Source organism: Sciurus vulgaris, assembly GCF_902686455.1.
Source record: "Sciurus vulgaris genome assembly, chromosome: 16".
Lineage (NCBI taxonomy): Eukaryota > Metazoa > Chordata > Mammalia > Rodentia > Sciuridae > Sciurus > Sciurus vulgaris.
In genome coordinates this window covers 4,017,520-4,041,052 of record NC_136477.1, presented here as the reverse complement: position 1 = coordinate 4,041,052, position 23,533 = coordinate 4,017,520, and the positions used below count along the sequence as shown (strand labels likewise).

Below are 23,533 nucleotides of genomic sequence, written 5' to 3'. Positions count from 1 at the left end.
TCAGTGGGAGTACCTTTTGAAGCCTCATATAAGGGAGCTGCCAGGATGGAAAAGTTGGGGATCCAGGATCGTAAATACCCTGCTAACCCCAAAAAGGAAACGATTTCTTCCTTGGTGGATGGAGTGGGCATGTCCTGCAGCAATGCTTTTCTCTCTACAGTGATGGCCTTAAATCCAGGTGAGAGGCTGACTCCTAAGTAAACAACTGGAGACTGGGAAAGTTGCACTTTTGCTGGAGAAACCCTGTAACCCCTGTCAGCCAGAAAGTGTCTCTTTGGGAGTCCTCAAGAGAGGGACTACATAGAAGAAGATCATCAACATACTGTAAGAGAAAGGAGGAAATGAATGTGAGAGAGGCAAGATCCTGAGATAGCGTTTGGCCAAAGAGGTGAGGGCTGTCTTGGAATCCCTGTGGGAGAACTGTCCAGGTCAGCTGAGAAGAAATTCGAGTGAAAGGGTCAGTCCAAGTAAAAGCAAAGAGATCCTGTGAATCAGGGTGAAGTGGGACAGTGAAAAAATGCATCCTTCAAATCTAGCACTGAAAAGTATGTGGTGGAAGAAGGGATAGAAGAAAGCAGGGTGTAAGGATTGGATACAATGGGAAAGATGGGGACCACTGCTGAGTTAATGATGCGGAGGTCTTGCACTAAACGGTAAGACCCATTAGGCTTCCTAACAGCCAGGATGGGCGTGTTATAAGGTGAGTTGGCAGGGCGCAGGAAGCCATTCTGCCTTAAATCCTGGATGATTGGTTGAAGTCCTATAAGGCTCCTTTGGGGAAGGGGATATGGGGCCTGGGCTGGGTAGGATGTTGGGTCCTTTAGATGAATGAGTACAGGTGTTTGGCTACAGAGGGTGTATGGGTGTCCCAGACCTTGGGGTCAACCAGGGAGGGAGGAAAGGGATATGAGGACTCTGAGCTGTATATTCCTGTAGAGTCATAGGAGAGGAATAGCAGAGGAGTCTTGGCTGAGGCGCATGGTGGGTGAGAAGGAAATAGAGGCACCCAATTTGGTTAGGATATCCTTCCCAGAAGGGGAATGGGACATGAAGGAATTATCAAAAAGGAATGAGTAAAGCCAATTTGTCCTATGGCAGCTTATTGGAGGGGCTTGTAAGGGGTTATATGGTTTTCCCTCTACCCTGACAATAGAGGATTTGGCAGGGGAAGTGGGTCCCCCAAACTCCCGCAGCACTGAGAAGGTGGCTCCAGTGTCTATAAGGAAAGGGATCTGCCTGCCTGCCACCGTAAGAGTCACCCGGGGCTCCTGAGTGGTGATGGTCGTCGGGTGCATAAGTCCCAGACCCCTTCAGTCATCCATTGCCAATCCCAGCAAGTCACCTGAGGGAGGGGCCAAGGATGACCTGGCACTTCTCTGAGCACCAGGGCAATCCACTGCCCAATGTCCCAGTTGGTGGCATTTTGGACAAGAACTTGGGGGCTGCCGGGGGTTGGGGCAGGCTCGTGCCCAGTGGCCCTCTTGCCCACACTTGAGGCATGGGCTTGGAGGTCTTCTGGGAGCTTGGGCGCCCCTAGCGGTGGACAGCTGGGCAGGTCTAGCTGGCTGAAGGGCTTTGGCCAGCATTTTGTATTTTAATTTTTGTTTTCTTCCCTTGCGTTATAAACCTTGAATGCCACTGCTAGAACCTCTGGCTGTGGGGTAAGGGGCCCCCTATCCAACCGCCTCAATTTAGCCTTTATGTCAGGGTAACTTTGGGAAAAGTAATGTCATAAGTAGCTGCCGTCCCTCTGGGGTCTCAGGATCCTGGTTAGTGTACCTGAGCATGGCCTCTGTAAGGTGGCTTAGAAATGCTGACGGGTTTTCAGTTCTGTCCTGTATTACTTCCTGAAGTTTGTCATAGTTAATGGGTTTAATGGCTGCTTTTCGGAGACCTGCAAGGACGCAGGTTTGAAACTCATCCCGCCACAGACACCCAGCCTCGGTATTATAGTTCCATAGGGGCTCCCTATCTGGTACTGCTTCAGCCCAATGGGGTGGGTTGGGGTCGATTGATGAATCTCATCTGCATAATTGCGCGCCTGTTCCCAAACTCTCCTGTGTTCCTCAGGGGTTAGGGTGTTGGACATGATTATGTAAATGTCATGCCAAGTAAGTTTATAAGACTGGGTAAGGTACTGAAATTCCTTAGTGAAGTTTGCAGGGTTGGAGGTGAAGGAGCCTAGCCGCTTCTCTATTTGGGACAGATCAGACAGTGAAAAAGGAACACAGACTCTGATTACTCCCTCTGCGCCAGCCACAACACGAAGGGGAAAAGTCTCTTTCCATTCACCAGGTCGCCCACATATGTACTTAATTATACCTAGTATAATTATACATATAATTATACCTAGTATAATGCTGGGATCTTCATAAATAGACCATTATGATTTACTGTCTAAAGGACAAGTTGGATCTAATTCAAGGAATAAATGAAGGTGCTTGAGATTGTCTAATAAACATGCCAAGGGCGAGTTTGCCGGGGTGGAAGTCCTAGATCCCATGGCGAAGACTGAGAAACACCTAAGTTAGTGATAGAGGTCGTCCCACGACCACGTGTTAGGTTAATATGAGAAGGTAGTGCAAAGATGCAGTCGTCGCACACCCCAGTGCCTACCAGGCAATAGCCAAGAGGATTTGAGGACCTGATCAGGATTTCCAGTGTGAAAACAAATGAGCCTCAACCCTGAGAGAGAGTCTCCACCATAAAATCAGGAATCCACTCGGCAAATAAGACCGACTATGGGGACCAACCGTAACTTTGAAAGTTGTGGCTGGGGGTACCCCCACACCTCGGCAGCCTCCAGAGCCCTGGATATTCAACGGCCGCTTCTCAGGTCATTAGAGGTGTGTTTAAGTGGTCTAGGGGACCTGCCTAAGGGAACTCACCGATTCCAAGTCCTGTGCTGCATGCAGAAAACTGGGCGTCCAGGTAAATGAAAGGTGAGCCTGTGTCCGCGGGCACTGGGGCATTGGATGGGGTTCCGCTTGCTTAGTCAGCGAAGGACCCATCCCGAGTCCACGGCACCAGATGTAAGGAAAAATGCAGCTCAGCTCGGGACTCACGCCGTTCCAGCCCTTCCCGCGGAACTGCCGCTTCGCACTCCCGTCTCAGTTGCGGCTCCACAATAGCTCCCAGAAAAATCCACGGCGGACACAGGGCCTCACGCAAGAAACTTTATTATTATGCGGACAACAAGCGCGTCTGCTCCAGGGCGAAAAGAAAGGAAAAGAGAAAGATGGGTGCACGCTTCTCCCAGATATTGGAATCTCCCGGGCTGGAAGGAGCCAATAGCGGAGGAGAATACTTGCAAGCTGACTGGTGAGCCAATAGCTAGCTAGTATGTTAGGACGTTCGTGGGAAGCAGGAAATGGCTGTAGCAAAGGCCGGAAATCTCTGTAATGTAAGAGGCGGGCAGAGCACAGATTGACAGGTGGTTGGGAGGCAGGGTATTGGCTTTGTATTATAGTCTAGGTCCCACCACTCAATACTCCATTGCTCTGCCCCTTCAGTGTCCAAATATTTCCCCACATTGCTCAAAGGAATGCACAGGGTTGTGTTTCAATAAAACTTTATTTATAAACAGAAGCAGGCCCAAATGTGACCGAGGCTACAGTTTGCGATCTTCATGTTACAGGTCAGAGGCCTGCCACAAAACCGAGGCGGCCAGACACACCTTTCTGTGCTGTGATTCTTGCAATCAGGCCAGAACAATTTCAGACACCTGCTCAGAGTAGCAGGCATGAGTTTAATAGAAGGGATGGGAAAGGGGAAAAGGAGACACTCAAGGGAAGCGTGGGTCCTCTCAGAGGGGACAGGGCTGGCGAGCCCCTCCTGTCTTCCAGTTTTACTGGAGGGAGCTTCCCAGGGAAGTTTCCAGAAAGTCCTCCCAGGTCCACCTTTTTTGACTGACAGCACAGGAACTGCACCAACAGCCTCCAGGAGAGGCTGGCTGGAGCTCAGGGAGTTGGAGTCTTTAAGGAAATTGGGTCCCTTGTCTGCCTCAATTTCCTGTCCCCTTAATCGTTTATTACCCTTTGAATAGCCCTCAGCAAGCTCTCTTTGTGAGGGTCTTGATGTTTTGGTTGCCAGGGTGACTGGGGGTTGTGGCAGTTTAGGTGACAGGGGAGGGTCCAGGCCACCTGGTGGAGTGCGATATGATCTTGGAACAATAGATTTTCTTAAGGGGATGTAATTAGCTGGGGGAGGTTTGATGAGACCAAGTCCCCAGCCTCCCTGGGCCTGCCTGTCAGATAAGTCTCCCCTGTGGCTTCCAGTCACCCTTCATTGTCCCTCCCAGCTCGCCTAGCTACCTAACATTTAAACTAGTTGAAAATTCTGGATTCAATAAAAATAAAGTAAAGCTTTCCTAAAGTTTTCACACGCCACAAAAGATTCTTTTGATTTGTTTTTAAACCACGTTAAAAACATTTCTTAAAATTCACAACTTATGAGCCATAAAAAACAGCGGGCCAGAGTTTGCTGACCCTGGCCAGACTGTGCCGCCATGTGGGGCATTCCGCCTGTGGGATAAACCAAAGCTCCGTGTGCGGGAAAACACCTACTTTCCCCCTGGACCCGCTACCAACCCGGCAGTGCGCGCCTCCCCTTAGCCAACACTCGGAGCCGCGCGCGCCTCCAGCCAGGCCCCGCCCTTCTTCGCGGTTATTGGCCCGGCCTCGCCCTCTTCCTCGCTGGGGAACGCCCCCTGCGATAGGCATCTCATGCATCCAATAGGCCTCCGCAGGGCCTCGCGCTCCGCCCCTTGCCCGTTGGAGGCGGGCATGGGCGGGCCGTTGAGGGGGTGGGGCGTGGAGCCTGGTAACCGTTGCCGGTAACAACGCCCCGCCCCGTCGCGGCCGGCTGGCGGGCGGCGCGAGGCAGCCGAGCGGGCGGGCGGCGGGAGCCGGAGGAGGAGCGGCCGCCGCCGCCACCGCCGCCGCCATAGAGACTGTAGCCGTGGAGACTGTTACTTACCAACGGGGACCAACACGCAGCAGCCGCCGCCGCCGCCGCGGGAGCCGCTGCCCGAACTCCCGGCCCGAACTCCAGGTGACCGATGCGACCGTCCGGGAAGTGAGGGGGGCGTGGGGACCCGCTCGGGGGACTGAGGGTCGGGGAGAGCACCCCGCCGAGCACCCCAAGCGCCCGGGACTGCGCGCCCGGGGCCCGCCTCCGCGCCCCGGTCCCCACGCGCCGCCGAGTTTGGGGGTCCCTAGCGACGCCCCCTCCCTCGTTTTAAGAGTCTCGGCGAAGTGGGACCCGTCGCCTCACTTTTTACAAAACTTCCCGGGGTGCGGCCGCCCGGAGACCCTCCCGCCAGCTTTGGGCTTCCTGAATTAGGGGCCGAGGACCCGTCACTCCGCTGCCCGCACCCGAGCCGGGAGCGGGGCCGCCCTCAAACTTAGCCCGCACACTTTCACCCCGGGCCCCCGAAGTGGGGGCGAATGGGCGTCCTCTGCCGTTTACTCCCAAAAGTTCTGAAGTCGGGGCGCCCTGGGGGCCCCTCTCGCTTTCAGTCTCACACTCCCCGAATTGGGCGTCCTGCAAGGCGCCGCTTTCCTTTATGCCTCGGTTCCTGGAGTTGAGCTGTCCCGGGACCCCCTTTCCCTTTGACCCCCGAGACACTCTGAATTGAGGGCAGCCCGGGAGCCCCCTTCCCGCACTCCGCCCCAGCAGTCGACGTGCTGGTGCTGGCAGACCCCTCCTGCCTGCCCGCGGTGGACCCCAGTCCTGCATCGGGGGTCCGGCCCCCGGTCCTGCCCACGCCCCCCAGGAGGTCTCTCCGCACGCCCGCGGCTCCCCTACGTGGACCTGTCTGGACGCGAGGAGGTCCCGGTTCCCGAAGCGGTGGTGATTTGTTTTGTTTTTGTTTTTGTTTGTTTTTGAGTCCTACTAGTTGGTGCAGGAGCCCCGGGACCTCTGCGCGCCTTCCCGGCCGCGCAGCGCGGAGCGAGCGGCGGCGGATGAGACCGCACCCTGGCCGCGCTCGCAGCCCGCGCCGCGCCCGTTCCTCTCGGGTCGCTGCCGGGAGAAGCCGCCGCGCGCGGCTGGAGTTGGGTTCCGCGATCCTGGCGGCTCGTTGAGGCCCGGGCCCCAACTGTCCCGCCACTCGGGCGGCGGCGGCCAGGGCGGTTCGCTTGCTTATTTTAACCTCACTCTGCAGGAGTGGAGGAGGGACCTGGCAGAGTTGGGTCCGTCCCGAGCGGGAGCCCAGGGCTTCTGCCGATCCCCTTCCTACTTGGAAGGGGACTCCTTCCTACTTGGGATGTTTTTAGTACCCTTCCCCATTATCTCCTTGTGCTGTAAACTGTCAGTGCAGGATTTAGAGAGGTTCTTCCCCGTCCCGGTTGGCTTTTCTCTGAAGACCCAAAGTTAATCAAGGTTTTGCTGGAGGTTCATGACCAGTTTCAGGGGACTTCCCCAGCAGAGTGATGCTGCTGTTGCTACACGTTCCTCATAAATATGTACAAGGATTATGTGTCAAATTTTTTAAGTGAAGGTGAATTGAACACATTTTCAGACCCATAATAATGAGACAAAACCTCAGTAGGAACTTCTTAAATTTTTGCCTGTGTGTACTGTCAAGATGTTCTTATCTTTTTGTTTCATGCTCTGAAACCACATGCGCGTGCGCACACACACATATACACACACACACACACACACACACACACATATGGAGACAGAGAAAGAGACAGACTTATATTCTTCTTTTCTTCTTATCCTTAGCCTGTCCTTCTGGGTGTGGGTGCTTATTCCTTCTCCCAAAGACTTGCATTGACCTGAAGTGAAAATAACCCTGGAAATGGCTGCTCACCTATTTGTTCACCAAGAAGTGAGAGTTGTGGTGAGAGCCCCTAGGAAAGGAATTTAATTTCCTCCATCACCAGGGCTCCTTCATCCACAGGCTTGGCCACACTTTGGTGGGGGTTTAATGATGGGAAAGCTATGCGGTTACTTGATCCTGTATAGCTCCACCGATTTGGGCTGGGAACAAATTCAGAAATAGTTTGTCCCTGTAGCAAAAGCAGTACTGAATTATTTTACCCTTGAGATGTGCCTTTATAAACTACTGAGTCTGAGAGGAGAGGGACAGAGTTATTAATTACCTCCAGTAACAGAATGAGTGCTTTGCGTTCAGCTGATGCTTGCTTTCTGGGGGAAGGGCAGGTATTACCTTTAGATGTACTTGTAGTGGTGTTTTTCATCTCTTGACAGTGTTTATCACCCAAGTGCTAATAGGATGGTTCTGTGCACCAGAAATACACATGCTGGGGAATGGTGACTCTAGTCTCATTCCTTAGATCTAATTTTGAGTTTCATATTAGAGTTATTAATAGTAATATTTAATTAATTTAACTTTAATTTTAATTAATATTATAGAGTCAAAACTCTGAGCATATGTGTGAGATTTTTATATGAGTAGTGATTCTTTTGCTTGTAAAATTCTGGGACTGGAGGAACCACATCTTATATGTTTCTTTTAAATTAACTGGAAGGTGACAGCTTCTTTAAACAATGCACCCCCCATGCACACCTACTAATTTGTAAATTATGAAACTTTCTAAAAAGCAAAGGGAAGTTCCCAGAGAGACCATCTCCCTTCTTGGGACCCTCAGCAACCAGAGGAGTAGGCAATACAATTCCCCGATTGTCTAAATCTCAGGGTCTGGTGCATCCCATGTAGACACATCCAGGTTTCTGCTCTAAAATATGAATATTTGCATGAAATGGAGGCGAGAAGGACCATAAGTGACCTCATATGAGTTCAGGTCAGGTTTTGTCATCAAATGAGTCTGTATCAAGTTTATTTTAAAATCTCCCAGTTTCAGGTGAGAGTGCTATAAGGGGTTGTGGACTTGTTTAGAAAGTCACTTTGATGCCCTTTCCAGAATTCAGTGGGAATTAACTCCCTGCAAGCCCAGTTCTCTTAGGCATACGCCTGGCGTAGCTTGGCATAACCTGGCATAGCAGATGTACTTAATTCGTGAATGGATTGAAGAATGGACGGTGGACAGCATGTATGTTAGGAATTAGAGAAATCTGAAAACCACTACATGCTTTTTGAAAACCCCAAGATCAGCAAAGAATTCTTACAGAAAAAAAAAAAATGGAGGAGAACTTCAGGAGAGGAAGACCAGAATGAGGAGGTGTGGGCTGAGGAGTAGGTAAAGGAGTAGGGGGAGAAGGGCAGGAGAACCCACAGAGGCTCTGGACCGAATTCCTGCCCAGGAAACCCCAAGTGACTTAGGATGCTAAACACCCCCTGCCCAAAATGTCTGTCTGGCCGCCAGCTGGGCAGTCCAGGTGGGTTCTGCTTGGCAGCCAAGCCGACCTCACCACGCTTCCCCCAAACTGGCCCCCCACCTTAGTAAATAACTGGCTTCTCTCAGTTGCTCATCAAAAGCTTGAAGTCAACCTTGACTCCTTTCTCCTGGGCTATCGCATCCTGTCCACTCTCCCATGTCTCACCACTTCCACTGGCAGTTCGGGTCCAAGTCACCAGGGTCCTGCCCAGGTGATGCCCACGGTGGCCTATGGCAGTCCTCAGCCCAGAAGCTGGATGGAGCCTGTGAGTCTGAGGGGTCATATTCATTCCTATTTTCTATTCCTCAGCTCAAACCTGTCCGATCAGTGGCTCTCACCTCAACAAGGAGCAAAAACCAAAGTCACCTCTCACCCTCATTCTCCAGTCCAATGCCTCTGCGACCTCACCTCTGATCTCCCTTGCACCGCTGGCCTCCCAGGAACCCAGCGCCCGCCAAGTCTTCGCCCAGGCATTGGGAGGGCTCTCTGCCTTCAAGTCCTTGCCCAGATGTCATTGGCCACTCCCTCAGAAATGACACTTAGCTTCCGTCCCCGCTTTCCTCATCGCCTTGGCGTTTGTCACCATGTAGCATACCTGCTTATTTGATCATCGCCACCCCTTGTGAGGCTGTCAGCCTGGTGAGGGCCACAGTTTCTGTTAGTTTGGGTTGTGTCACATTCCTGGGGCTGAGAGCAGCCCTGGCACTGGGTGGGCACCCAGTAAATCTTGGTAAATGAATAAAGGAGTGGTTTCCCACATGCCTGCAAGGAAAGGCCCCGTGGAGTGGCTGAGGAGCCACCGTGTAAGCCACTGCTGAGAGCGACAGAGCTCAAACCCAATGGACGGGGCAGAGAGAGTGAAGGAAAAACTAGTTCCCCAGCTTGAAGGCTCCCACCTCGCGCGGAGGGAAAGCTTTGGAATGCAGCAGAAAGGGTTACGCTGTGTGGCTCTGGAAAAAGGCATGGCATCTGTGAAATCAATAATAATAGCTTAAGTGGCTCTAGTAGAAATTTCTGTTAACTGCTTAGCACAAGGCTTGGTGCCTAAGGGGTGCTCAGCGAAGCCTGTGGTTATAATTACTAAGTAATAAGTGGCTTGGGATTGTCGGTCTGCTCTTTGGATTGCCTCACTGCTGCCAGATGCTAAGGATGAATTCAGGAAGGACGTCCTGCTGGATTGAATGGCTGGACCTTGCAAGGTCTGTTTTAAGGTAGGAAACGCCTGAAGTTGATCTAGAAATTCAGTGGTGCACACATATCCCTCTGCAGGTGTAAGTGCTGTGCAGAAGCCACGACAACAACAAAGTAATGTGACTTCCACATCATGGTCATTGTGTGAGGCCCGTCTGACGCCGGTCCCTGAGCAACAGGGCACCTCTACAGGCCGAACTTATAGATGAGAATGTTTCAAAACTGGTTTCCCTTCTGTTATCACTGCTCTTAAATGCCAGCACGGTCGACATCTGGAGACAAAGACTGGCCTGGTCTTCATGCTAGGACTTGAGCCAGGCCCTCGGGAGCAGCCAGCTGCAGCGCTGCACCTCGGCTCTTCTCCTTGAAATTGCATTCCTGTCTGATGATGCATGGGTCTTGCAGGTTTTAAAACTGCTTTGTGTCCTGGCAGTTCTTCCTATTTTCAATGGCTGTGAATTCTATGACTTCCCAAGAAATCCAGTTGACTTGCCACTACCTGTAGGTGATTCACAAAGCAAGTGGATTTCGGATGCTGTGAATCACTTTACACCTGCCATAGTTCATGTTATAAAATGGAAAAAAGTCATAAAGCCATTAAAATATGTAGAACGTACATGTAATGGCCCGTAGAGTGATTAGATGTCCTTATTATGAATGGAGCCCAGATGTGCTATAGGCGGTAATAAGCCTGTTCCTGCCGAGATCTCTGCAGTCATTTTGAGCGTGTGTGTTTGAGGACAGGGGTGATTCATAATAAGAAACCTGGCAAATAGGAACTGAACCCAAACTTGAGGAAGCACAACTGGGCCTATGCTGCTGACTGACCTGCTGTTAGCAAAGCCCTCGAGGCGCTGGTCCTGTGGAGTCCAGTGGGAAGTGCCTTCTGGGCAGGGTCTCAGGTACAAAGTTCCCATGGCGGGCGGGGACCCAGCTGGGCCCAGTCAGGCAGAGAAAGGGAACTGGTGCCAGTGCGCAGAGGGCGAAGGGGAGCAGTGGCAGGCCTCCCAGGCCTGGCTGGCCACGAGGAAGGACTGGGTGCTTCTCTGGGTCTGGCTGAGAATGGTGGACCTTGCCCTGTGTGTAGGTGTCAGGTGGAGGTGGCAGCTGTCTGCTGGAGATCTGCAGGTGCGGCAGGTGCTCTCAGGAGGGAGTCAGCCTGGAGGGCCAGGAGGGCTGTGAAGGAGGGCATGGCTTCAGCTAGATCTCCGCAGTGGTTTCTGGCCTGAGTGGGGAGAGTGGGATGTGGCCATGTTGGGACCCTGCCAGGAGTTCCTGGTGCAAGTACAGAGCTCAGGGCAGGTTAGGCTGGAGAGGGCCCCAGGAGCAGAGCAACAGGACTGAAGTCTAAGCAGGGCTTGGTCCAAGCTACCTTTGGGGCCAGATCCAGCCGGGGCCTGTTTTCAGGAGTAAAGTTTTATCGGCACCCTGCCACACCCATCCGCTTAGGTAGCCTGTCTTTCTGTCTGTGTTTATGCAGCAATGATAGGGTTGAAAACAGAGTGGCCCACAGCGCCTGAAAGACTTACAGCCTGCCCCGCCGCTAGCCAGGAGGATTTGCCTCTTGTTTTGCTGGGCTCAGAAGCCCGTGGCCATGCGGCTGTGGGGTCAGACAGGCCTGTAGTAGAGGCTCAGAGGCTGGTGGTGGCAGGCCTCCAGAGGGACCAATGCAGAGGGATGCCGTGGCCGCAGCCCGGGAGGGTGATGAGCCTTCCCTGAAGCAGCTGCCAGAGGGGAGGAAGCCAGAGCTGAGGACCCTGAGTCTTCCCGAGACCTGGGACTCAGTGTGGGGCCAGGGGCATGGAGGAACCAATGCCCGTGCCCAGGTGCCTGCTTTAGGGGTTGGTGGAGCAGGACTCTTCAGGGAGTGGTAGAACAGGAGGCTGGTTTGGGGTGGGGAGGGTGATGAGTCCAGTCGTGTGCTTGGCGCGTCTGAGATGCTAGCAGGGCAGGCAGTGGGCCACTTCTGCAGGGGGAGTGGGATGTGGGTGCCTGTAGCCGAGGGACAGCAAGGCTGGGGGTCAAGCGTCAGGAGATGTCAGCATGGAATGGTCATTTTGGTCCTGGAGTGGGTGAGGTCACACAAGAGGGTGGAGAGTGGGGACAGAAGGCCAGGACAGAATCATCGAGACTCAAAAGACAGGAAGCCATGGAGGAGTCAGGAGGAACGTTGTTTTGTGTTGCATTTTTAATTATGGCAAAATCTATGTAATATCAAAGTGACCGTCATAACCATGTCGAGTGGGCAGTTGGAGCAGTGAGTACATTCACGCTGTGCAGCTGTCCTGCCCTCCATCTCCAGCCCTGTCTCTTCTCCGAAGTGACGTCCTGCCGCTCCACACTAGCCCCATCTCCCAGCTCTGCTCCCACTGCTGCTGCTGGCCTTGAGGATCTGAGAGTCTAGGACCTCCTGCGGGTGGAGCCCTGCAGGGCATGTCCTGTATGTCTGGCTTACTCCCCTGAGCACGGTGTCCTCAAGGTTCATCCATGTGGCGGCAGGCTGCAGAGTTTCCTTACTGTTTAAGGCTAAATGACATCTCGGTGCATGGCTGGACCGCGAGGTGTCTGTTCACCCACCCAAGAACGCTGCACCATTTCCCCCGTCTGGCTGCTGTGAATTGGGCTGAACAGAGGAGGAGAACCTGGAAGTGGCTAGGAGGGCGAGTGAGGAGTGACCTTAAGGACCGCACCAGAACGGCGGAGTCTGATGGAGACCAGAAAGATGGGGCTTGGGCGGCGCCACTTGAAAAAGGATCCTGTCCTCAAAAAAAGGCAGGGGTGGGGCTGGGCTCAGTGGTAGGGTGCTTGCCTAGCACGAGCGAGGCCCTGGGTTCGATCCTCAGCACCACATAAAAAATCAATCAATAAATAATAAAGGTATTGTGTTCTTCTACAAGTAAAAAAAAAATTTTTTTTTTTTTTTAAATAAAAAGGCAGAAGGTTTGGATCTTGAGTACTTGTCTCCCTGGAAAACTGTCGAAATCATAGCAGTGATACGGAAGTCCATTCCTAAAGTTACAGCAGCACCTAATTATGCTTATTTTAAAAATGAAAACTGATTATCATTGCGAAACACTGCTGTGTTTCCAAGAATATGTTTCTGTTCAGAAGGTGACCTGTGGGGCAAGGCCTTGTTTCCTGAAAAATGACCAGTCCACAAAAATGTGTGCCTGCCCTACCCCCGGCCAGTGGGAGCCAAGGAAAACCCGCAGGACTTTTCCCACCTCTCCTGGACTCAGCACAGACAGACAGACAGACAACCCTGAGAAAGAGTGCATTTGGAATTCCAGGCCCACAGACAGCAGAGTAAGGGATGTGTTTCCAATTTTAAAAAGAATTGTTCCTTTGCTAAAATAATTCACCTTAGTTGGGACATTTCTGTGAAGACCTTTCTGGGGTATCCATTTATTCAGCCAAAATTTGTTCACCCAAAATATCAGCCTCTGAGGAGCTTATAATTAACTGAGGCTGTAAGCACACTACTCTGTCTTCACGTGGAGAGCTGACAGGGGAGCAGTGGCGACTGATGTTCAGATCCACAGCTGAGTCAGCAGCCTGATGCATTTCAGGACTGTGTGACCGTGTAAATGGTGGTGTGCTCACAGTACAAACCCACAGACAGACACACGGAAGAAAGTCTTTCTGGGAGCCCATTAAGGACTCGTGGTTTAGTTCACAGCAGGTTGTGTTTAACTGATGGCTATGCTCATGGAGCAGGCTCGGCATGCAAAAGAGCAGCCTTGTCAACTGGCAGGTCTTTAATTTAGCAGCTGCAGGGGGCTGAACGGCAAGGCCCACGTGGCCCCTCCACACCAAGACTTCTGGGTGGGCCTCAACTTCCCCCTGGTGGCATCCTGCCCAAGCCCGGCTTCCCTCGAGTTCTAGTTGAGTGGCCTCTGGAGTCCTTGCCTTCTGCTGCTGGCCCAGCCCTCCTCTCCTGTTCTAGAAGCCTCAGTCACCTCCAGTAAGCATGGCCACTTCCATTTCTTCTGTCTCCTGTGGCTCCTTTTACAGGCCTGGGGCTCCTGCCTCTGATGATTCTTCCCTTATCTCTTGCCTGGGAGGAACAGATGGGCACTTTCTCTCTACTTCTATCAGCCAAACTTTTGTCCTGGCCCCTTTGCTGTGACCACCTCGGACAGCTCAGCATGCTGGGCTGGTCTTGGTCCAGCCTGGCTCCCGTTCCTTCTGAGTAGATGCTGGACCTTAACCAGGTCTAGTGCTTTCCTGTCTCCTGTCTGCAGTGTCATCTCTACATTGAAAATCTTGCTCTTAAGACTTTTTTCCGGGGCTGGTGTTGTGGCTCAGTGGTAGAGCACTTGCCTAGCATGTGTGAGGCACCAGGTTCAATCCTCAGCATTGCATAAAAATAAATTAATAAAATAAAGATCCATCAACATCTAAAAAAAATTAAAAAAAAAAAAAGACTTTTCTCCAATGTGCTGTCACCTTGGAAACTGGGGTCTTTGTTGGTGAGTTGAGAGGGAAGCTATAGGGGACCAGCACTAGGTACCCACCATTGCAGGTGGCCCTCAGGGACCAGATGATCCCTGATGGAAGGGACTCTTGTGGTACTGTGAGGTGTTGAGCAGCACCTGCCTCCCCTGTCCATAGCACATCCCCTCTCCAAGCCGTGACCCCCAGCAGGTCCCAGACACTGCCACATGTCTCCTGGGTGGAGACACAATTACCCCCCAGTTGAAGACCACTGGACTAATCAGAAGTGACAGGGACTACAGAAGAGTCCCCCCAGCTCTTGGCTTTAGTGTCACTATGCTGCTGTGACACACAGTAGTCATGTATGCATCTTGTTTCCTCTTTTGCACTTTCACAAGCTCCTAGAAGCAGGTGACAGCTCTCCCTGCCACCCTTCCCACAGACTACATGACGCAGGGCTTCACATTTAACCTGTGACCCGGGGTGCTCCCCACACCTGTGGGGCTCACACCAACTTGAGGGTGACTTTCAGTTTTAACAAAAGTAAAAATTCAATAGCCTTCAAATCTCCACTTTTTTGATTCTGTCTAAATTAACATTCCAGCCCTTTCAATATGTAGATTCTTTGACCAGATTCCCAAAGAAATTTTAATCAAAGACCTCTACTGTTAATTGACTTCCTTTTTTTTGCCTAGCCAAAATTGCAAGTCAAGTTCTCTTCCAGAAAGTTCAGGGGGTCTCACAGGGGGTTGCGCGGGGTGGAGTCTTATAATGGAAACACTGCCTGTCTCATTGCTAGGAGCTGAGTACACAGTAGAGAATATTAAATGCCCAATTCTATGGCTAAGCCAATCACAGTGGTTTGATTTGTCTCTTGTTTGGCTTTGGAAGTTTTCAGTGATTCCACTCTTAAAAAAGCTGATTTGGAGCAAATCTAGTGCAAGTCCATCAGCCGACCGCCAGAATTCTCCTGTTTGCTCTGAGGAAGAGCAAGGGCAAGTTAGTTTTGCTGTGGCTCCAGTGGTTTGGAAGAGATTTGACAGTGCCCTAGACTGCTGGGCCACCCGCAGAAGTCAGCCCTGTGCCCCCAGCTGTGCCCTGGGAGGAAGCAGCTCCAGAGAATGACAGAGCTTCCTGAAGCCTACTCACTCTGGAGGCAAATGTTTTAACCCTTTCTGCCTTCCCAGTTCTGCTCCCCAGCTTAGAAGTTTCCCAGAGTGTGATATGCTCCTCGGGACGAGGCCCGGCTCGCTGGCTCCTCTTCCCTTCTGGCCCTCCCAGGAGTCTGAGTAGTTGGCGGACCCCCCACATGCTAGGAATCTCCAGCCCTCTCACGCTCAGGGTTGCTCAGGACTCACCGCTGAGTGTCAAAGGAAAAGAGCAAGTATTGTCAGTGTCAGGTGCTGGAAGGTGGACAGATCAACCAGGAGGCGCTGGTTTGAGGTCACTGCGGTGGCTCTGATGGGGTGGGAGATGCTGCCCACTGAAGTCCCGACCTTGCAGTCTTAGAGATGCTGTTGACCGAGGGCTCAATGCACTGCCGCAGCAGGGAGGGCACCACTTTCTGAAGTTTCTACCACCCCAAATTTCTGGTTAGACTAAGAACGGGATTCTTACTGGATAGTCTTTTTTGTGCTGTTTTGCAGTGCTGGGGACCGAACCCAGGACCTCGCGCTTGCTGATGCACTCTACTGCTGAGCTACACCCTCTCCCGACTCCTTGTTTTCCATTTTGTGTTGGAACCTTAGAATTATACACGACGGTGAAATTCATTGTTGCGTATCTGTACATGTGCTTGGTATAGCAGTAGGATTTGGCCAATATCACTCCCTAATTTTCCCCCTCCCCTCCTCCTCCCTCCCCCGCCCTTTCCCTCTACTGTACTGATCTCCCTTAGGTTTTCGTGAGCCCCTCTGGCTTCTTTTCCTTTGTTCTCTCCAACTTCCACATATGAGAGAAAACATCCGACCCTTGACTTTCTGAGTTGGGCTTATTTTGCTTAACATAATATTCTCAAGTTCTATCCATTTCCTACAAACGACATGATTTCATTCTTCTTCTCGACTGAATCAAACTCCAGCTGAGTCAGTCTCCACCGTGTATACACACCATGTTTTCTGTGTTCATTCCTCCGTTGAGGATACCCAGGCTGGCTCCTTGTCTGGCCGTTGGGCCCGCAGGCGTCACTGTAGTGTGCTGACTTTAATTCTTTAGGATAAACACGAGGAATGAACCTCCATTCAGTTTCCACCGTGCTCACAGTGGTCAGAGAGTCTTTTTTCTTTTTCTTTTTGGTACCAGGAATTGAACTCAGGGGTGCTTAACTACTAAGCCACATCCATGACGCTTTTTTTAAAAAATTATTTTATTTAGAGACAGGGTCTCACTGAGTTTCTTAGGGCTTTACTATGTTGCTGAGGCTGGCTTTGAACTCGTGATCCTCCTGCCTCAGCCTCCCTAGCTCATTGGAATTCCAGGCCCAAGGGTCATTTTTAATGCAAGTCAAACTCTAAGCCAGTTAGGGAGGCTGTGATAAACTTCCTGGATAGCAGAATTCCTTGATGGATTCCCAGTAGAGGCTCTGCTATAATTGTACATGCAACTGTCAGCTCTTAGGTAAAATAACATGCTGTTGTGCGTCAAGCCGCTCACCTCTGATCCACATGAGATCTTCTGTGTGGGGGTGACAGTCCCAATTCTCACAGAAGGGGTTGGGGCCATTCAGAGGTAGAAATCCAGTGCACGTCAGTGCTGTTCTCTACGAACCTGCGAAGACCAGCGTCTCCCACAGGAAGGCCCAGCGCCCTTCAGGCCCCGTGTGTTCCAAAGGAGCAAACGCTTCCTCTCAGGAATTCAGAGCAGAAAAGGAGGCTTTTGAGAAAGGCAGAGAGCAGCCTGTCAACCATGGGTCACTGCAGGTGGGCAGGAGAGCAGCTCTCAGATTGTAAAAATCTGGCTCAGCCAGATTGTAAAAATCGTGACTGTCAGGGGACCAAGGCTTGAGAGTAAAGGCGACGTGAGCTCACCCGCCAGGCGCCCACTGTGTGCCCAGGGTGTGCACTTGCATGCGTCCCCCGCACCCAAGGTGTCGCTTTCCACGGTTTCACTGTCCAAGGTCCAGATAGTAAATGGAAAATTCCGGAGATAAACAATGCATGGGTTTTAAATAATTTTAATTATGGTATATTGTGATGATTGTTCTACCTTCTGATTATTGTTAACCTCTGTTCTTTTTAAAAATATTTTTAGTTGTAGATGGACACAATACCTTGATTTTACTTATTTTCATGTGGCACTGAGAATCAAGCCCAGTGCCTCACACATGCTAGGCAAGCACTGCACCACTGAGCCCCAGCCCCAGCCCAGTCTCTGTTCTTAGTTTACAACTAAACTCCCAGGTGTGTGTAGGAAAGCGAGTAGCATGTGTGGGTTCCGTACATCAGCGGTGGGTCTGGAGTGTGTTCCCTGCAGGTGATGGAGGACTACCGTCTCTTCTAGTCCTTGCGGAAACCCAGCAGGGTTCTGATGTCGGGTCCTTAAGAAGGGGAAATTCCGTAGCTTCAGAGTTGTTGGGTCACCACCTGGGCAGCCCACTGTCCCTGGAAGCCACGGGACCCAATTCAGCTCTTTGTCTTCCTCCCAGAGAGCAGTCTCCTCGTCCCCTCCCCTGCTGGACTCATGGGGCCTCCCCTGCCTGGCTGCCCCCTTTGCCAGGCGGGCTCCGCTAGGCTCCTCTGCTCCCGTGCTCCGGCGCTGGGCCTGCACACTGCACTTCCCAGTGCTGGGTTTCCTTCAGACCCGCGGCCGGGTGTTCCAGTAACTTCTGGCTTCTCCCCTCCCGGGAGGGGTGCCTCATTCTCCTTCCAAACCCAACACCTGAGGCGCCCTCAACGAGAGGGGCGAGGGCGGAGGGCTATTGGTGACTTTCACAACACCGTGGCACACCGTGAGTGGGAACTGGCGGTGGTCATCAGGGAAACAGGGTCTGGTTCTGGGATGCGATCGTGGCGTGTGCGCCCTTTGACTGCTTGTCCTGTACTGGATGGCGGCCCAGGGCTTCCCAATGATGTGAGACTGGCAGGGAGTTCGTTTTCCCCGGTGCTCTTCCGAACAGGTACGAGGAAACCTGGAGCAAAGGGTCAAGAAACATTTGTGGGGCAAATTGTTTTAAATTGAAGGAGGGGCGTAGCCCATAAAAGTGTCTGCTAATTGGCAAAACTGTCATTGTTTTATTTGAGCAAAGTGCCCTTGTTTTATTTAAGCCAAGAAGGCCCACAAGGAAGCAGGACCAGCAGGCATGGGGTCATGGGGCCAGAGAGCAAATGCCGTGGCGCTGCTGCCACTGCCCCGCTCTCTGGTTGTCACGAGCCTCCCAGAGCTTCCCCAAGCATGGCCGTGTGCCAGGGAAGCCTCTGCGTGGACACCAGAATGTGAATTTAATATCATTTGCATGTGTCCCAGAATATTTTGATTTTGATTTCTTCCAACCACTTAAAAATGTACAATCCATTCTTCACTTGCAGGCAGTACAGAAACAGGCATCAGCTGGCTGGACTGGGCCTGTGGGCTGTAGTTTGCTGACTCCTGCCCGCAGGAGTCCTGGGCTGGAACCCGTCTTCCTGCATCCAGATGGCGTGGCCTCTTCTCCACCCACTCCAGTCAGCTGGCCCTCTTTGCCCTTCTCCTGCACCTGCTGCCTTTGAACTCACTAGTTCCTCTGCCTGGTGGCCTTCCGCACCACGCACCCCACAGGGCCCAGGACTCCCTGGCTCCCTGGAGTCCTGGCCCGAGCTCCCCCTGCATCTCCCCCTGCCTTTCGTCAGGTGAGGGTTTTTTGTGGCTTCTTCTCTCCTCTGTCACCTGATGCAGAGCCCTTGAGGAAGGACTCTCCTCCACTATGTTTGCAGGTCACCAAAAAGGAATCACTGAACTGGATTCAGTTCTTAGGTGATCAACATCATACCAGCATCTAAAAATTTTGCCTAGTTTCTAGTAAAATATGGTCTCAGATAGGTGTGAATTCAGAGTCCAGTGATTTTTTTGTAAGACTCTTCTGGATCATTTCTGACCAACGTGGAAACAACGCAAACCACATGTGTAATTGCAAATTTTAGAAGGTAAAAAGAGACAAGTGGGAGCAGTTTAATGACACATTCCACCCTCTGCACTGTATTGAAGTCTTGCCATTTCAGTATATATGTGGGGAAATGATCACTGAATATTTTGTTTGTTTTTGTGTGCTAAGTCTTTGAAATCTCACTTTGGACCAGCTACATTTCAAGTGCTCTGCCCATGTGGCCAGCAGCTCTTACACTGGCCTGACAGGCAAAGGTGTTCAAGTAAAGACAGGTACAATTTTTTGGGGGGGTGGGGTACCAGGGATTGAACTCAGGGACCCTCGTTCACTGAGCCACATCCCCAGCCCTATTTTATACTTTATTTGGAGATGGGGTCTCACTGAGTTGCTTCGTGCTGTGCCATCGCGGGGGCTGGCTTTGAAACTGGCGATCCTCCTGCCTCAGCCTCCTGAGCTGCTGGGGTTTCAGGCCTGCGCTGCCTGGCCCGGCCCAGGCCTGATGGTTAAGTCACCTCCCCCTCTCTGCAGGGCTGGGGAGGGAACGCGGAGCCTTGCCCATGCTAGGCAAGTGCTCTACCCCTGAGCTCCTCCCCAGCCCTCTCTTCTTCACGGTGACCGCTGTATTAGCTGTTCACTGGTGTCAAGGCACTTCATAGCCACTGAAGCTCAAGGTCACCCACAAAGCCCCAGAAGCACAAGCCACTTGAGCCGAGCAGTTCCCCTTTCCTAGGGAATCCTGGTCGGCTTAGGTAACGTGTCTCCTCCAGCTGCCCAAGTCACCCGGAAACCCTGGCAGCCATCTCAGGACTCTGGGATCCTTTTAGTAGTGCCTACAATTCTGTTTACTTCCTCTTTTTTAAATTATGAAATTAATATCTTTCTATTGTAAAAAAAATCCAAATAATACAAAGAAAAAGAAAAAGGAAAGAGCCCCTCGCTCCCTCTTCTTCTCTCCCCACCACCTGCCACCCCTGAGAAATGTTTGGTGTGGATTCTTTCAGATGCCTCATATGCATGCAAAACGTACATGCTAATACTTTATTTTGTTTTATTTTTAAGAACCAGGGTCTTACTCTGTTGCCCAGGATGACATTGAGCTCCTGGGCTCAAGTGGTCCTCCTGCTTCAGCTTCATAAGTAGTTGGGACCATGAGTGCCCCCCCTAGCCAGTCTTATTATGTTCTAATTGACATACATGCCACAAGATTCAGCCTTTTCCTGTGTATGAGTTAGTGAGTTTTGGTATATTCCAAGGTCACGAATGCACTCGTTAGCTCTGATTTCAGGGTACTTCCTTCAGTCCCCAAAAAATCCCTGTCCCTGAACGGTCAGCCTCTAGCACCCTCAAATCCCCTTCCTGGCTCTGTGGACTCGCCAGTCTTAGACATTTCCCGTCCATGGGTCCCACACCATGTGGCCTTAGAACCTGGCTTCCTTTGGTGGCGTTCCAAGGTTCCTCCATGTTGTGCTGCTTGTCAGTTTCACTCCTTTTTATGGACGAACTAATACTTTTGGTTTTTGCAAAAAAGAGAGCTCACGGTGAGCCCCTGTCTGCGGCCGGCGCTTCTCACCTGAGGCCCGTCCCTCCTGTCTCCGTGGCGCTCCCGCTCGGTTCTCCTGCTGACTGCCCGCGAGTGCCCGGTGCAGCCGTGCTGAGGTGCTGGCTTGCCCGCCTTCAGGCGTTTCAGTCTCTCCTCCCTTTCGCTTGACCCATGATGCTGCGGTCAGCCAGCATGCTTGTCCCGGTATCTCACTGAGCACAAGTGAGGTGTCCCCTTGGCATCTGCTCGTTGCCTCTTGTCAGCCCACCATTCCTGCAGCGAAGGTGACTTCCTGCTTCCGCCTGTGCCTCACACTGCCCCACCACCAGCAGGATGGGCACCTCCGTGCCCCAACATGGGTGTCATCTGCCCTACATCCTCATCCCCTCTGGCCCCCAGGACAGCACCGGCTCTTGAGCCCCTAAGCATTGTGGGAAACCTGGGCACAGGCCCTTGAGGTCCGATGAAGGTGGTCCTCCCTGCCTGGGGAGCGCCACTCGCCTGCCTTCTGCGGGCGCCTGCCAGCCCTGCCCCTGCGACCGGCTCACTCTCAGGCCTGCCTCCCCACTGGCGGCCCCCACTGTCTGACTCAGCCTCGTCCTGTCCCAGTGAGCTTTCCAGCCACTTGTGCCCCGGAAGCCCTGTGCTGGGCAGGTTGTGCTGCCACAGGTTCAGACCGCTTGTCTTTGTCACCACTGCGCTCAGTTGGCAGCCTGTTGATGTGTGGTGGGAAGTCCTCTATCTCTGCCTCCCCTGAAGTACACCTTTCCCCTCCCTGGGCGCTGAGCGCCCTCTGTCCCAAGCGGCCTCCTTGGTCCCTGGTCCCTGTTCTGCATCATGCCAGCTGGGCCTTTCCCCCACCACCAGAAGGGATTCTGTGATTGACCCTCTTTCTTGCTCTTAGAGTTGACCTCTGATTTAATGTAGATTTTTTTTTCTCTTTATACATATAACTTAAAACTAGAATTCCCAAGACCTAATCCTGGACAGTTATTTATTCTTTATCTGAACTTTCCTCCCATTTTAAATTTACTAGATCATAATTTTTAAGCATCCTTAAGGTTTCTGATCCACTAACCTCAATTGATTTTCCTTTTTCACTCTTCTGAATGAAGAACCTTCTGGAGAATCCCTGCTCCTTTTACCCACTGAGGCCCGGCCCCGAGCAGTCTGCGGTCCTCTCTTCTCACTTCAGACACCCTGTCGCACGGTGTCTACGCCAACGGGCACTCCTCAGTCATTCCCCTGGTCTGTTCTCTCCATGGGGCACTGTGAGCTGGTCTTTCTAAAACAGGCTTCCTTGTACCTTTTCTCTGTCCCTGTTGCTGGAGGTTTTCCCAAAGAAAGTCTCTTAATCCCTAAGATTGTTCAAAGTTTATTTCTGAAAATGTCAAAAATAATTTTGACTTTGCAAATTCTCAGCATCACATCCCACTTCTCCCTGGGCAAAGAGCACCTTTAGTTTCTGGATCATCTCTTTTTCTTCTTGTCTGGCATTAGTTGACACTTACCATATCATCCCTTTTTAAAAAAAAATCAAGGTAAAATCCATGTAACACGAAATTCACCATTTGAAGATGGTTTCCAGTTAGTGGCTTTTAAGATATTCCTAGTATTATGTGGCCACCACCAATCCCAGATTCTGGGACATTTCCATCAACACCCCCAAGAAGCCCCACCCGGCCAGTTGCCGTCACCCATCTCGTCTGTGTGTCTGGTGATCCCACACCACGCGGCCTTTTGTGATTGGCTCCCTTCACTCGGGGTGGTTCGGAGGGTCCATCATACTGCAGCATGGACTTTACTGATTGTGTGTAGATACTATAGTTTTTTCCCTCCATTTGTCTGTTGATTTGGGTTTGCTTTTGCTTTCTGATCATTACAATCAATGCTGCTGTGAACATTTGTGGACAGATTTTTGTGTGGACAATAGTTTTCATTTTTCTTCCTGTAGGTAGGGCTGGGTGGCGGGTAGCTCCCTGTTTAACTGCCAGATCGTCTTCCACAGTGGCTGTGCCATTTGCTGATCCCAGCTGCAGGGCACGAGGCCCCAGTGTCCACGCCCTCACCAACACTCACCCCTTCTCCTTGTTTTGTTGTAGCCAATCTTGTAAATGTGACAGGGTTTCTCACTATGGCTTTGATTTTTTTCCCCCTGGGGACAGAGCATGTTGCGTATCTTGTCATGAGCTCATCAGTCACTTGTATGTCCTCCTTGGGTGGGTGTCTATTCCAAGGATCCTCTTCCGTGATCATTTTCTCACACCCACAAGCTTCCTTTCCTCTCTGAGCGTCCCTGGGCCAGGAAGGTGTGGGCAAGGTGCTGCGGGGTGGGGTGCCGTTGGCCCACTAGGCTGCTGTAAGTAGTCCTTCAGGTTGGGTGGCTGCCAATTCCAGGAAGTTACTGCTCACAGTCTGGAGTCTGGCATGTGCGTGGTCAGGCTGTTTGGGCAGGTGCTCTTTCCCAGGTAGCAGCTTCTCATGGTGCCCTCACCTGGCAGAGGTCTCTTCTCTCTCTTGCAGAGACACCAGTCCGGCTGACGAGGGCTCCACCCTCCTGGCCTAATCACCTCTGGCCCCACCAGCGCCCTGGGCTGAGTGTGCACCTGAACTTCGGGGCACACAAACCTGTAGTTTTCAGCAGAGGGTTGGGACCTACTGGATGTGAGGGCTGTCCTCTCTCTCTCTGTGACATTGCCCCAAATGTCACCTGTACATACCCCCTTTATAGAGACTGCCACCAATCCTAGGACAGAGACATGGAGGGGCTGCTCTCCTCACCCTAAGAATGTCACTGGCCTGCTAGTTGCTGAGATTTCTAGAAGGTCATCTGTAACTGCACAGGTTACTTGACACATCCATTTGCTTCTTCAGCGTCGTTTCAATTCTCCCTTAGAGACTTGAGTGCCCTACAGGATGAGCTATCAGCCCACTTTCAGTCCTCCCTTAGAGACATGAGCCTAAGTGCTTGAGTCTAA

General features: G+C 51.9%; 1 protein-coding gene across 3 annotated transcripts in view; it reads left to right on the top strand.

The window, feature by feature from the left end:
• The first annotated feature begins 4,857 nt into the window (after nucleotides 1-4,857).
• The window catches only part of RFX2 (regulatory factor X2), a 79,805-nt gene continuing 61,129 nt past the window's right edge, over nucleotides 4,858-23,533 (top strand). The window contains exons 1-2 of one of the 3 annotated variants that reach the window (XM_079115311.1): nucleotides 4,911-5,052; nucleotides 8,620-9,521. In XM_079115311.1, the coding sequence (XP_078971437.1) occupies nucleotides 9,492-9,521 (30 nt within the window). In that variant the 5' untranslated portion in view covers nucleotides 4,911-5,052; nucleotides 8,620-9,491. Of the gene's footprint in view, nucleotides 5,053-8,619; nucleotides 9,522-23,533 lie in introns of all 3 variants that reach the window. The other 2 variants (XM_079115308.1, XM_079115312.1) reach the window with 2 other exon arrangements.